Source organism: Giraffa tippelskirchi, chromosome 8 (assembly GCF_054371585.1).
Source record: "Giraffa tippelskirchi isolate mGirTip1 chromosome 8, T2T-mGirTip1v1.2.pri, whole genome shotgun sequence".
Taxonomy (NCBI): domain Eukaryota; kingdom Metazoa; phylum Chordata; class Mammalia; order Artiodactyla; family Giraffidae; genus Giraffa; species Giraffa tippelskirchi.
This window is the reverse complement of record NC_137282.1, coordinates 24,491,214-24,504,526: the sequence shown is the minus strand read 5'-3', so window position 1 is coordinate 24,504,526 and position 13,313 is coordinate 24,491,214. Positions and strand designations below refer to the sequence as shown.

Here is a 13,313-nt window from a genome sequence, read left to right as displayed (position 1 = left end):
AAAACCTGGAAAGACGGGTCCCCTGAAGATCAACTATTGTCAGAATGGAAGGGTCCCTCTAAAGTAATTGTAGCCACCCCACTGCTGTCAAACAGCAAGGGATATCAAGTTGGGTACACTTGTCCAGACTAAAGGTTTTACCTCCAGAAACCTCGCAGGTCACAACAGAAGAGCAGTACATCTGTGAACCCATGGGAGATCTCAGACACCTACTCAGAAGGGAGGCCCCATCAACAGATGAGTAAAGGAGGCTGTGGGTGGGCTCCCATGAGAAGCCTTAACGGGACTTGGCACCTCTTGTTTCCTTAGCTGATGTGGTTCTTGACAATCATCTGGCCCTCAAGTAACTTCTGGCAGAAGAAGGCAGAGTTAATGTGATAACTATTGCCTCCTGCTGCACTTGGATCAGTGCGACAGGACAGGTAAAAGTTAATATTAAGGAAATACCCGCCCAGGCAGACTGGCTCCATAATTTTGGCAGGGGTGATGCTGCCTTCCTTGTCAGGTCAACGGCTAAGGCAGCCCAAGGTTAACTTGGTTGCTGCCCTTTCTAGGCCTTTCAATGGCTATTGTTGTTGTTCTCCTTTTAGCCCTTGTCTGTTCAACCTTCTGGTTAAACTTGTGTCTTCCAGGCTCTGACGGTTTGAAGTTCGGCTCATGATGGCTCAAGGAATTCAGCCCATTCCAGCGGAGGGTGGCCCAGGTCCCTAGAGGTCATTGAACTGTCAGTGAGGAACTTCTAACCTCAGGGGTAGGCTAGGGTTTGTGGCTCCATCCAGCAGGAAGCAGTTTCAAACAAGACCTTCAGCCCCTTACTCCTTAAGAATAAGGGTGTAAAGTCTCCTGGGGTGGGGGGATGAGACAGACTGGAACCTGGGACCCTTCGTGCAGTAATACACTGTTTATACCTGAACACACCCCCTCTCTCCTTGAGCAACAAAATACAAAGAAACTGTATGGGACTTAAAATAACCGCATGCATGCCCAGGTGGGACAAATTCTGGACAGAAGATACAAAGAGACCAAAATGACCCAAATGCCACTTTTGAAGAGCGAAAGCAGAGTACTATGCACGCCCCCTGCACAAACGCCACCTAAGGGGTGGGCAAAACACCTAAGTCACCTCTGGGGCCAACCCCTGGACACAGCCCTACCCTCAGCCCATATAAGAAGCAAGCCTAACGCCCACCCCCACCACTCCCCACTCCTTCTCAGGGAGCCAGTAAGCAAGAGATCATTGTTTGTTCTCACTTTCCCTGATGGAGCAGGAGCCCCAACAAAGCCTTGCCTGAATTTCCTCTCTAACCTCTACTCAATTTTCATTGCTTGGAGAAGACCAAGAACCCTGTTCGGTAACGGATACATAAAAGTTAAAGTTCATTACCACTGTATTTTTGAGATCACGGTATATTCTATAGAGAAATCAATGATACAATTTTTAAAAAACCATTAAATATCATTATAGACTTCGTGTCCTAAAGTCATTATTGACTTACTAACTGTGTGACATTAGGAAGTGACCCTCCTGGTTTCCTCACCTGTAAATTGAGAATTATATAGTAGTGATGACTATCTCAGGGATTGTTTGGGGCATTAAATGTTTAAATTTAATTTTAAATGTTTGAAATGCTGAGAGACTTAGTGTCTGACCCACAGTAAGTGCGTGCCAGGGAGCTGCTGCCGGTGGTTCTGTCGTTGTCTCGCAATGTCTCAGGGTGAACTCCGTGACAAGCTTGCGATAGAGGCAGAGTGGCTCACTATTCTCCATTAAGTTACAGGTGAAAAAAATTGAGATCACCAGTGCCAAGCGGCTCACCACAGATTACCAAGAAGGCAGTGAAAAACCAGGTCTCGAGTCTTCTCTGGTTCATGTTGTCGCTTTCAGCTCACTTGAGATTAGCTTTTCACTTTATTTGCATGAATCGCATGCACAGCACCACTAAGTGGTTTCTTTGTTTGTTAGGTCCTGGGCTTTGACAAGCAGTTCCAAGTCAAACAGAACCCGACGCCCGGGATGAGGGCACAACCCTTCTGGAAGGGCTGGAGATGCTTTTCCAAGGCATACATTTCAATCCCCGAGTGAGGAGACGCTGGTCAACACAGTCTCCAAAATGAATGTGTTGCACAGTCAGAGGTACTCAGGACAAAGGACCATAGCTCATCAGTATCTGCTGAGGACTGACTGCCATCAAAGCTTATTCACTAAAGGTGACCTGACTATTAATCTCTCTAATTTGATCAGATTGCGTGAGAGGAAAAAATAAATTCATTAGAAGAATCCCTGACGTGGACTCCTGTAAATACGGCCATTCATGTCTAAGACCTGTTGCTGTTTGCTTCTCTCTCCCCACGGGCAGGAAGATCTGACCCAAGAGCAGTACCCAAACCTCCACACGATAAATCTGCTGGGTAGCTCAGGGGTTCCCCCAACCAGCTCTATCAACTGAGTACCCCACTCTCATTCTGCCATTCCCCATGAAACACCCCACAGGCACACATATACTTTTCCAAGAACAAATCTGAGCGTAGGGAGATGAAACTGTTGAACCATGAGAGCCTCTTTTCCTTGGCCTGTCTGGAATCCCACTCCAAAATACCCTCCAGATCATTGCTTAAAGTACTGTTTTCTTAAAAGAGCAACTTCTAAGAATTAGATACTTCTATTTCAGGATGAAAAACCTTAGATCAAAACATTTTTTCTTCAAAGCATCCATTAGAACACAGTTTATCACACTTTTAAAAAGTGAGATGTAATTGACAGCTCAATTGAGATATTAGTTTGAGGTGGGGGTTTAGTCACTAAGTCATGTCTGACTCTTGTGACGCCATGGACTGTAGCCCTCCAGGCTCCTCTGTCCAGGGGATTTCCCAGGCAAGAATACTGGCGTGGGTTGCCATTCCCTTCTCCAGGGGATCTTCCAAAATCTAATCCTAGGTCTCCTGCACTACAGGTGGATTCTTTACCAACTGAGCCACCAGAGAAGCCCCATTAGTTTCCAGTATACAACATAATGATCCTATATTTATATGTCATGCAAAATGAGCACTCTCTCTTGAACACTTTATTTGCTGGGCTCCCAGGTCATGGCGCTGTCTTGCTTCTCTGTCTGGCAGCCTCATTCATCTTCCTTTTCTGCCTGATCTAAGGGGCTGAACCCTCACAACTCCTCCCCACCTCTAATGACACTCCATCTCTAAGCAGCCTCACCCAGTCCCTTTGGCACTAAAAGCATTCCTATGCTGAGAGCTCCCTTGTTCCTGTTCTCACTTCGCCTCTAAACCCAGATCTGAATATTCCACCACTTACTCAGCACTGCCACTCGGAAGGCTAGCAGGTGTCTCAAGCTGGACGTGTCTGCACTGAACTCCAGATGCCATTTCAAATCAGCTCCTCCCCCAGCATCCCTTTATCAGTAAATGGCAACTTTATTCACCCAGTGGCTCAGGACGTGAACCTCTCAGTCACATGTGATTCTCTTCTTTCTGTCCAAAGCCACCTCCAGTCCAACAGTGAATCCTCTGGGCTTTGCCCTCAGGATAAACCCTGAACCCAGGCTCTTCTCCCTGCATCCATGGCAACCACGCTATTTCAAGTCACTTTCACCTAGCTATTAAAACAGCCCCCTACGCAGGCTCCTGATTTCTACCTAAGCACGCTAACCTTTGAAAATATAAATCAGACCATAAATCATCCACTGGAGACCCTCCAGTGACTTCCATCTAATTTAGAATAAAGCCCTAAGTCTTCTCATGCCCTACAAGGCAGCTTACACCTCATGTCCTTCAGCCACATTGGCCACCCACTTCCCTTGCCCTTGGCTTCAGGGCTCTTCTTTCAGACGTGCAGCCCTTGCTTCTGCCCTCTCAGCCAGCCTCTGACCCTCCTACTTGCACTGCCCTTTGCAGCCCTCCTCATCCTCTTCCCTCATCTTACAGGGTGAACTGTGTCCCCAGAAAGGTAAAATTGAAGTCCTAACACCCATAACCAGGGAATGTGACCTTATTAGGCAGTAGGATCTTTGCCAACATCATCAATTAAGATGAGGTCATTAGGACCAAAAATCTAATCCAAAGTGTCAGTGTCCTTAGAAGAAGAGATCCACACACAGAGGAAAATGCCAGACAAAGACACACAGAGGGACAGGATGGCCATGTGACAACAGAAGCAGAGATGAGGGTGGTGTGGCTGCAAGCCAAGGCCACAGCCAAAGCTCAGCAGAGGCAAGGAAGGCTTTGACCCAGGGTCTCAGGGGCGGCACGGCCCTGCTGGCACCCTGATTTCAGACTTCCAGCCCCTAGAATTGGGTGAGGATGAACTTGGAGTATCTTAGTTTGTGCTCTGTTACAGCAATTCTAGGAAACTAAAACACCCTGATCGCCGATTCTTCACATCCACTGTCGGTTCCTGAAATGTTACCTTTTCTTGATTACCTGTCCTCTCCATTAGACAATGAGAACCACTAGGTAAAGGCTTCATAGCCTTGTCCAGGGACAGCCATCAATCCCTGAGCTCCTCCTACTGCTCTGGCTGGCACACTGCCCGGTCTCTCTGTTGCCCCCAAACTTCTCTCTTTTTTCCCCTGACCTCAACGAGTTTACTACATCAGAGAAACAGATCCATAAATAAACACCCAAAAGAATGATTTTAATAGAAAGGTGTACAACACACTGCTACATTTAAAATGGATAACCAACAAGGTCCTACTGTGTAGCACAGGGAACGCTGCTCAATGTTATGTGGCAACCTGGCTGGGAGGGGAGTTTGGGGGAGAATAGATACATGGATATGTATGGCTGAGTCCCTTTGCTGTCCACCTGAAACTGTCACAACATTGCTAATCGACTATACCCTAATACAAAATAAAAAGTTTTCTTTTTAAAAAAGAAGGGTGTACAAAGTGTAAGGAATGTCCATTCACTTAGAGTCATGATGAAGAAAATTAAACTTATCTCTTTTTTATCTCTAAGGATCAGAGATGATTTTGGATGTTAGACATATAGGCCAAGATCCTAAATGCTTCAAGACATTCACTATTTATACTCATGAACAATGAGAGTTTTTATGATTCTTTTTTCATTATAAGGCTTTTTGAACTATAAGGCTTTTTACTCTTTTCCCAAGGAATAAACTGAATCACAAAAGTGATAGAGTCCTGGCTAGATAATCGTCAGTGTTGGTCCCCTAACTTTCTTAGAGATCTGGCTGTACCGCCCTCACATTATAAAGAATCTCTTTAGTTCTCCCAGAAAGAGAACCTTTACAGGACCAAAAATAAACCCACGATAGACTGAAGATCTAATTAGCATCGATTGAGGGTCTGGCATGAGACTGACAAAACTGCATATTTTTTATAATATTTATACTTCATTATTTGCTCCCAACATTGGATAAAATATGCGGATATCAAAAGTTGCTAAGTACCTGTGATTTTGTACTCTTTGATGTAAAAATAGCAGCACCATATCAATAAACACCATGGCACATATTCCATATAAATACTGAAAATCAGATGCCGTGAGCCACATCTGGCTCTCAGTAAAATCTTGGGCCGTTATCTAACTGTTTCATGCCTCACTTTGGATGTTACAAAAGTGACACACCCTTCCAGCTCCTAGTCTTCATGAGAAGAAATAACATTACTTCTAAAAATTTAAAGTGTTTACGAAGTTTTTATTTTTTAAAGTCTATCGAATTAGTTACAACATTGCTGCTGTTTTATGCTTTGGCTATTCTTTTGGCCCCGAGGCATGTGGGATCTTGGCTCCCTTACCATGGATAGAACCCTCACCCCCTGCAGCGGAAGGGGGGTCGCAAGCATTGGACCACCAGGGAAGTCCCTAAAGCATTTCAGAATTAGGCCAGGCCACCTACCTGGGTTAGAGCAGATGTACACCCACTAAAGGCTTACAGGGAATCCTTTTACTATTGGAAAGCCTCTCCTAGAAGTGGTCAGCAAGACGGAAAGGCAGTGGGAGAAGTTGAGTCAAGGGCCTGTGCCTGCAACTTGTACTTTGGGTTGACCCAGTAATGCACCATACCCCGACCCATTAATCAAAGGCTGGCACCAGAAGGATTGCCCACCTAGGCCACTCTCACTGACCTTTCCCTGGTCCTAGCCAGCCTCACGATAACTCAAACTTGAGAAAACATAAAGGTTTAGAGAAACTTACACACTTTACAGAAGCAAACTTACTTTTCTAATTATGTATTCAAAATTAAAGGACCAATGCAGGAGACCTGGGTTTGATCCCTGGGTCGGGAAGATCCCCTGGAGGAGGAAAGGCAACCCACTCCAGTATTCTTGCCTGGGAAATCCCATGGACAGAGGAGCCTGGTGCGCTACAGTCCATGGGATCACAAAAGTCAGACACGACTTAGTGACTAAACAACAACAATGTAAGTATGCATTAAAATAGGGGAAAAAAGCCAAAAAAAAGAAATGATGCATTTTTCTCTTTTGTGTAATCTATATGCTCTCCAGATTTTTATGATTAACAAAAATTACTCATTAACATAGAAATCATTACACTGAAATATTTACTGACTTGTATTTTATTTTCAAGAAATGAAATGGCACATTAATATTTTTCACAGTCCATATTTTCAGGAATTTGGTCAGTTTTTCCTTTGAGTCAAAACTAATGACATTTCTATGGCATGAAAAATATTAATTACTTTAAAACAGGGATAGCTAAACTCTCCAGTCTAGAAACAGGTGAAATTCACTCAGTTCTCATGACCAAAAAGATAGAAAACAAAGACACCAAACAGAAGTGAAATCATAAGATTATAAGCTATTTTACATTTCCTCTTTGTATACATATATGCCTTCATATTAGAAATCTGAAAATAAATCTTTCCCTGGACTCCCTAAAAATAATGTGTCCAACATTTTATTCATAAGTAGTTTGTACTATATATTTACTTTTAAAAACAAAGCCAGTGTGCTATCATCACACCTAAAATCTATCAATTATTTCTTATAAAATATTCAGTCTGTCTTCCATTTTTTTTTCTGATTGTCTCATAAATCTATATTGTTTGTATGACTTACATTTGACTTAAAAGGATGACCTGTCTCTTGAGAAACCTGTATGCAGGTCAGGAAGCAACAGTTAGAACTGGACATGGAACAACAGACTAGTTCCAAATAGGAAAAGGAGTACGTCAAGGCTGTATATTGTCACCCTGCTTATTTAACTTATATGCAGAGTACATCATGAGAAACGCTGGGCTGGAAGAAACACAAGCTGGAATCAAGATTGCCAGGAGAAATATCAATAACCTCAGATATGCGGATGACACCACCCTTATGGCAGAAAGTGAAGAAGAACTAAAGAGCCTCTTGATGCAAGTGAAAGAGGAGGGTGAAAAAGTTGGCTTAAAGCTCAATGTTCAGAAAACTAAGATCATGGCATCTGGTCCCATCACTTCATGGGAAATAGATGGGGAAACAGTGGAAACAGTGTCAGACTTTATTTTTTGGGGCTCCAAAATCACTGCTGATGGTGATTGCAGCCATGAAATTAAAAGACGCTTACTCCTTGGAAGAAAGGTTATGGCCAACCTAGATAGCATATTTAAAAGCAGAGACATTACTTTGCCAACAAAAGTCCGTCTAGTCAAGGCTATGGTTTTTCCAGTGGTCATGTATGGATGTGAGAGTTGGACGGTGAAGAAAGCTGAGCGCCGCAGAATTGATGCTTTTGAACTGTGGTGTTGGAGAAGACTTTTGAGAGTCCCTTGGACTGCAAGGAGATACAATCAATCCATCCTAAAAGAGATCAATCCTGGGTGTTCATTGGAAGGACTGATGCTGAAGCTGAAACTCCAATACTTTGGCCACCTCATGGGAAGAGTTGACTCATTGGAAAAGACCCTAATGCTGGGTAGGATTGGGGGCAGGAGGAGAAGGGGACGACAGAGGATGAGATGGCTGGATGGCATCACCAACTCGATGGACATGGGTTTGGGTAGACTCCGGGAGTTGGTGATGGACAGAGAGGCCTGGAGTGCTGCAATTCATGAACTGAACTGAACAGATTCAAGCAGCTATTTGTAATCATGGTCTGGGCACACACTGGCCAGGACAGATTCAGGAGGAGCCAGTGGCTGACCCAGCCTCCTGAGCCTCTGCAGCAGGCATCTTGTGTGAACTTGTAACCCAGTGAACAGGCCATTTGAAATTATTTTGTCTGACCATCTTTTGCCCTATTCAAAAAGTGATACCAAATACTGCATTCCCACCGCTTCAGTGATCACAGGCAAGGACCTGGCAGGAGCAATTTAATATTACATTTTACTCAAACCAACTGATCTCTAGGCAGAGAGGACTCGTTCCCCTACCCCCAACCCACCCCCGCAGAGAAGCTCTGCCTACTCTTTATCCAGCCAGGCTCTAGGCTTAAGGAGCTTCACATTCAACTTCAAGTCCACAACCATTTTAGACTTTGCAAACCAAAGTGTGGTATTTTCTGGCAAATGCTTCTACTGTCACGGGGAAAGAAAGGAATTGGTCTGGACCGAATAGTGGATAAAATGTGAGCTAGGGTGAGCTGGCTCCAGCCAAAGGTTGCATAACCGTAAAAGCTGCTTTTCAACCCAAACTAGCTAAAATAATGACTGCAGAGCAGAATTCCAAGGGAAATTTCAGGATACCAGGATGTACCAGATGCAAAATATACTGTGTAACTCCAATCAAAAAAACAATGGTGCTACCAAAACACTTAAAATGCCAACAGAACGAACCATAGATAACAGACGGAGAAATGTAACAATCAGTTCAGTCTGTTCAGTCCCTTAGTCGTGTCTAACTCTGAGACCCCCAAGGACTGCAGCACGCCAGGCTTCCCTGTCCATCACCAACTCCTGAAGCTTGCTCAGATTCATGTCCATTGAGTTGGTGATGCCATCCAACCATCTCATCCTCTGTCCTCCCCTTCTCCTCCTGCCTTCAATCTTTCCCAACAATGCACACACACAGTCTGGCCCTGTAGTTGTGGGTCTACGCAACAGGTTGGGCTCAGAAAAGGCACACATTCAAAAAAGTGCAGTGGCACAAGGACCCCCATAAGCTGTCCAAAACCCCATTTGCTTCATCTCCTCCCCTCCAATCAGATCAAAAGCATAACAGTTGTGGGTTTTTGAGACATTTGGAAAAAAGTTTGATACCCAGAAATATCTGTTGTAAAACTTAGGCACGTCTTGCAGGATTAAAGCTCACGTTGGTATAGGAAATGCATCTAGGACTGCAGATGGGGGAGGAGGACCCTTCGATTTTTGCAAAAGGCTCAGCTTGGGTGGCACCCCGCCTCACCAGCAGAAAATCCTGGGGCAAACGCTGCGCGCGCGCGCGCTGGAAGCAATCAGCCGCCCTGCGCCACCTCCCAGACCGACACGTTGACACTGGGGGCTGGACCAGGCGCTGCCCGGGGATGTTCAGTTTGCCCGCTGCCCGGGGCTTTTCAGCAGCGCTGGAGGCGTTCTGATGGGGATTCTAAGGGGTCGGGTCAGCTGCCACTGTTCCAGGGGCTCCGAGGGGAGTGGAGAGAGGGAGGTAAGGGGACCCTCCTAGGAGCGGGGGGGGGGGGGGGCAGGTGCACGGGTCAGGGACTGACTCCAGAGCCGGGAGGGAGACCTGCAGGACGACGGGGGCTGGGGGACCCAGGTAAAGTCAGGGCACAAGCCGGGATGCCGCCCACCCAGAGTCACTCACCATCCTCCAGGGCTTCGTGGATCAGCAGAAGACCCAGCAGCAACCAAATCCTCATCTTCAGGGAGAGGGGTCGGGGTCGAGGCGCTGGGGACCGCGGGTCGGAGTCGCGCGGACAGCACAGGGCGAGGGCAGGGGCGCCAGGGGAGGCGGCGGGCGAGGGGCGGGCGCCTGGGACGCCGCAGCTGGAGGATTCGGTTTCAGGAGGAAGAACAGATTTTAGGGAAAAGTTTGGGGATTTTTTTTTTTTTTTTTAATTCTCTATCTGTGTAATGTGACCTCTCCTGCCCCCTGGTGGAGCCGTGAAGCGCTGCGCTTTTTCCCGAGGCTGAGCGCGAAATATCAATTAAAACAGTCACTCGGCGAGTTCCAGCTCCCCGCGCGTTTTACCAAGTTTACCAGCTTCGAGAAGGCTCGGCGTTATCCTGCGGGGTCTCATCTAAGCAGAATTGTCCAGATGTCACCAGCGCTCTCCCACCAGCTCGGTACGGCCGTGATGCTCTGTAAAAAGTGCCCCCTGCATATATCTCTTCATTCCCAGCAGGTCTCTCACCTGCGCTCACCAACAAGACCACGGCCCTCAGAAGTCCCAACTCCACACCCAGCCCTGTACCTGCTGGAAGCGAGCCTCCCTTGCAGCTGAGACCTTGCAGCCCCCTGGGGCTCCCAGGGGGGAGGCTGCTCTGCCTTCAGAGGGTCCCACGGCAGGACAGCTGCTTCCCCGGGGTTCTGCTGGAGGGTTTGGAGAAACTTCTCCTTCCTCTCTTAGCAGAAGCCCCACTGCCCTACAGAAGACTCAACTAGGTGTTCAGGAGGGACTGTGCCAGAAAAGAGATCCAAGTAACAGCACCAGGGCCTCCGTCGGGACTCGGAGAAGTCGACTACTGGGTCATCACTCTGGGCTGGAGCCTGGGGTTCCAGGTACACCTCCCCCCTTCACTCCACGCCCTGCCAGGCCCTGCTTCATCGCCCTACTGACTGCATCCAGGCTGCCCCTCTTGGCCGTCATCCCTCCTTCTCTGACCCGGCTCACAGAGTTGCCATCTGTCACCAGCAAGTGACCACAGCCCCCTAGCTGGTCTCCCTGCCTCTCTGTCTTGCCCCTCAGTACATACTTTCTCCAGTTATTAGGCTGATCTCCAAACACAATTCTAAAAAAAAAAAACCCAAAAAACAAAAAACACTAACCCAACTAAACCCCTCTGAAGTCTCTCCAGACCTCTCATGCCCGGTCAGGCCTCTCCAGCTTCCTCTCTTGGCAGCCACTGCTCCCTGGCCTGTTTGCCATGCAAACAGCGTGCTCCCAGTGCCCTTGGGCCAGTCACCACGGTGGGGTGGGAGGGGGGGCACCAAGGCTTCTGCTGCCCCCTCGGCGCCCCCGGAATCCCCTTCCTTGTTCCACCACCTGCCAGCCCTCTCACCACTCATCCTACAAGGCTCAAGCTCAGACCCTACCTCCTCCTGGCCGGGCCAAGAACTTCCCCAGTGTGAATCCTTTGTGATATCATAGCAGCCAAGACAAAATGCACACTTGAGCTGTGAATCTGGCTTCACCTCTGTCACCTGCTCTCTTCTGAGTTCAAGGGCAGGAAATATGTCTTACTGAATTTTGTACTCTACCATCCGTTTCTGGAAAATCATATTTATTAGGAGCGTACCACACTCCACACAGAGCATAAAACCCTCATCACACATTTCTTGTTGCTCATATCAACAACTACCCAACCAGGGAGGCTTTGTGGTTAGCATCAGCCCCCTTTTACAGACAAGGCAGCCCAAAGTCAAACTTGAACCTGCACTCTACCAGTTACAAAGCACTGTTGAAAAGGCAATGGCACCCCACTCCAGTACTCTTGCCTGGAAAATCCCATGGACGGAGGAGCCTGGTAGGCTACAGTCCATGGAGTCACTAAGAGTCGGACATGACTGAGCGACTTCACTTTCACTTTTCCCTTTCATGCACTGGAGAAAGAAATGGCAATCCACTCCAGTATTCTTGCCTGGAGAATCCCAGGGATGGCGGAGCCTGGTGGGCTGCCGTCTATGGGGTCGCACAGAGTCGGACACGACTGAAGCGACTTAGCAGTAGCAGTTGAAATCACTACCTGTGAAAGCTTTCCAGCAGGGCTGGCCTGCCCCCAAAGCCTCTCTGCTTAAGCTTGGAAGATTGGAGGCGAGAACTTTGTGACTTCCCTGATAGGATTGATAGCAGAGAACTAAGGTGGCGGGGAGGCAACAGACAGACAGAATTGCAAGCCATTCCATGAAGAGACGGAAAGCACAGTCTGTTGGTCTGTTGTGATCCACACAGTCAAAGGCTTTGGCATAGTCGATGAAGCAGAAGTAGATGCTTTTTCTGGAATTCTCTTGCTTTTTCTATGATCCAACGGATGTTGACAATTTGATCTCTGGTTCTTCTGCCTTTTCTAAATCCAGCTTGAACATCTGGAAGTTCTCGGTTCGGTTCACGTATTGTTGAAGACTAGCTTGGAGAATTTTCAGCATTACTTTGCTAGCATGTGAAATGAGTGCAACTGTGTGGTAGTTTGAACATTTTTTGGCATTGCCTTTCCTTGGGATTGGAATGAAAACTTACCTTTTCCAGTCCTGGGGCCACTGCTGAGTTTTCCAAACTTCCTGGCAACCTATCTTCTGCTTCTCTTAGGTCCATACTGTTTCTGTCCTTTATTGAGCCCATCTTTGCATGAAATATTCCCTTGGTATCTCTAATTTTCCTGAAGAGATCTCTAGTCTTTCCCATTCTATCATTTTCCTCTATTTCTTTGCATTGATCACTGAGGAAGGCTTTCTTATCTCTCCTTGCTAGTCTTTGGAACTCTGCATTCAAATGGGTATATCTTTCCTCTTCTTCTTTGCCTTTCACTTCTCTTCTTTTCACAACTATTTGTAAGGCCTCCTCAGACAACCATTTTGTCTGTTTGCATTTCTTTTCCATGGGGATGGTTTTGATCACTGCCTCCTGTACCACGTCACGAACCTCTGCCCATAGTTCTTCAGGCACTCTAACAGATCTAATCCCTTGAATCTATTTCTCACTTCCACTGTATAATCAAAAGGGATTTGATTTAGGTCTACCTGAATGGTCTAGTGGTTTTCCCTACTTTCTTCAGTTTAAGTCTAAATTTGGCAATAAGGAGTTCATGATCTGAGCCACAGTCAGCTCCCGGTCTTGTTTTTGCTGACTGTATAGAGCTTCTCCATCTTTGGCTGCAAAGAATATAATCAATCTGATTTCTGAATTGACCATCTGGTGATGTCCATATGTAGAGTCGTCTCTTGTGTTGTTGGAAGAGGGTGTTTGCTATGACCAGTGCATTCTCTTGGCAAAACTCTGTTAGCCTTTGCCCTGCTTCATTCTGTACTCCAAGGCCAAACTTGCCTGTTATTCCAGATGTCTCTTGACTTCCTACTTTTGCATTCTAATCCCTTATGATGAAAAGGACATCTTTTTTTGGTGTTATTTCTAGAAAGTCTTTTGGTCCTCATGGAACCGTTCAACTTGAGCTTCTTTGGCATTAGTGGTTGAGCCATAGACTTGGATTACTGTGATATTCAATGGTTTGCCTTGGAAATGAACAG

General features: G+C 46.6%; 1 protein-coding gene across 3 annotated transcripts in view; it reads right to left on the bottom strand.

Annotated features, from left to right (window-relative positions):
- PDGFRL (platelet derived growth factor receptor like) overlaps positions 1–13,313 on the bottom strand; it is a 78,375-nt gene that overhangs the window by 63,171 nt on the left and 1,891 nt on the right. The window contains exons 1-3 of one of the 3 annotated variants that reach the window (XM_081521629.1): positions 10,902–11,159; positions 10,113–10,214; positions 9,717–9,898 (exon numbers count right to left, since the gene is read on the bottom strand). In XM_081521629.1, the coding sequence (XP_081377755.1) occupies positions 9,717–9,898; positions 10,113–10,214; positions 10,902–10,939 (322 nt within the window). In that variant the 5' untranslated portion in view covers positions 10,940–11,159. Of the gene's footprint in view, positions 1–9,716; positions 9,899–10,112; positions 10,215–10,901; positions 11,160–13,313 lie in introns of those variants that run through there. The other 2 variants (XM_081521628.1, XM_081521630.1) reach the window with 2 other exon arrangements.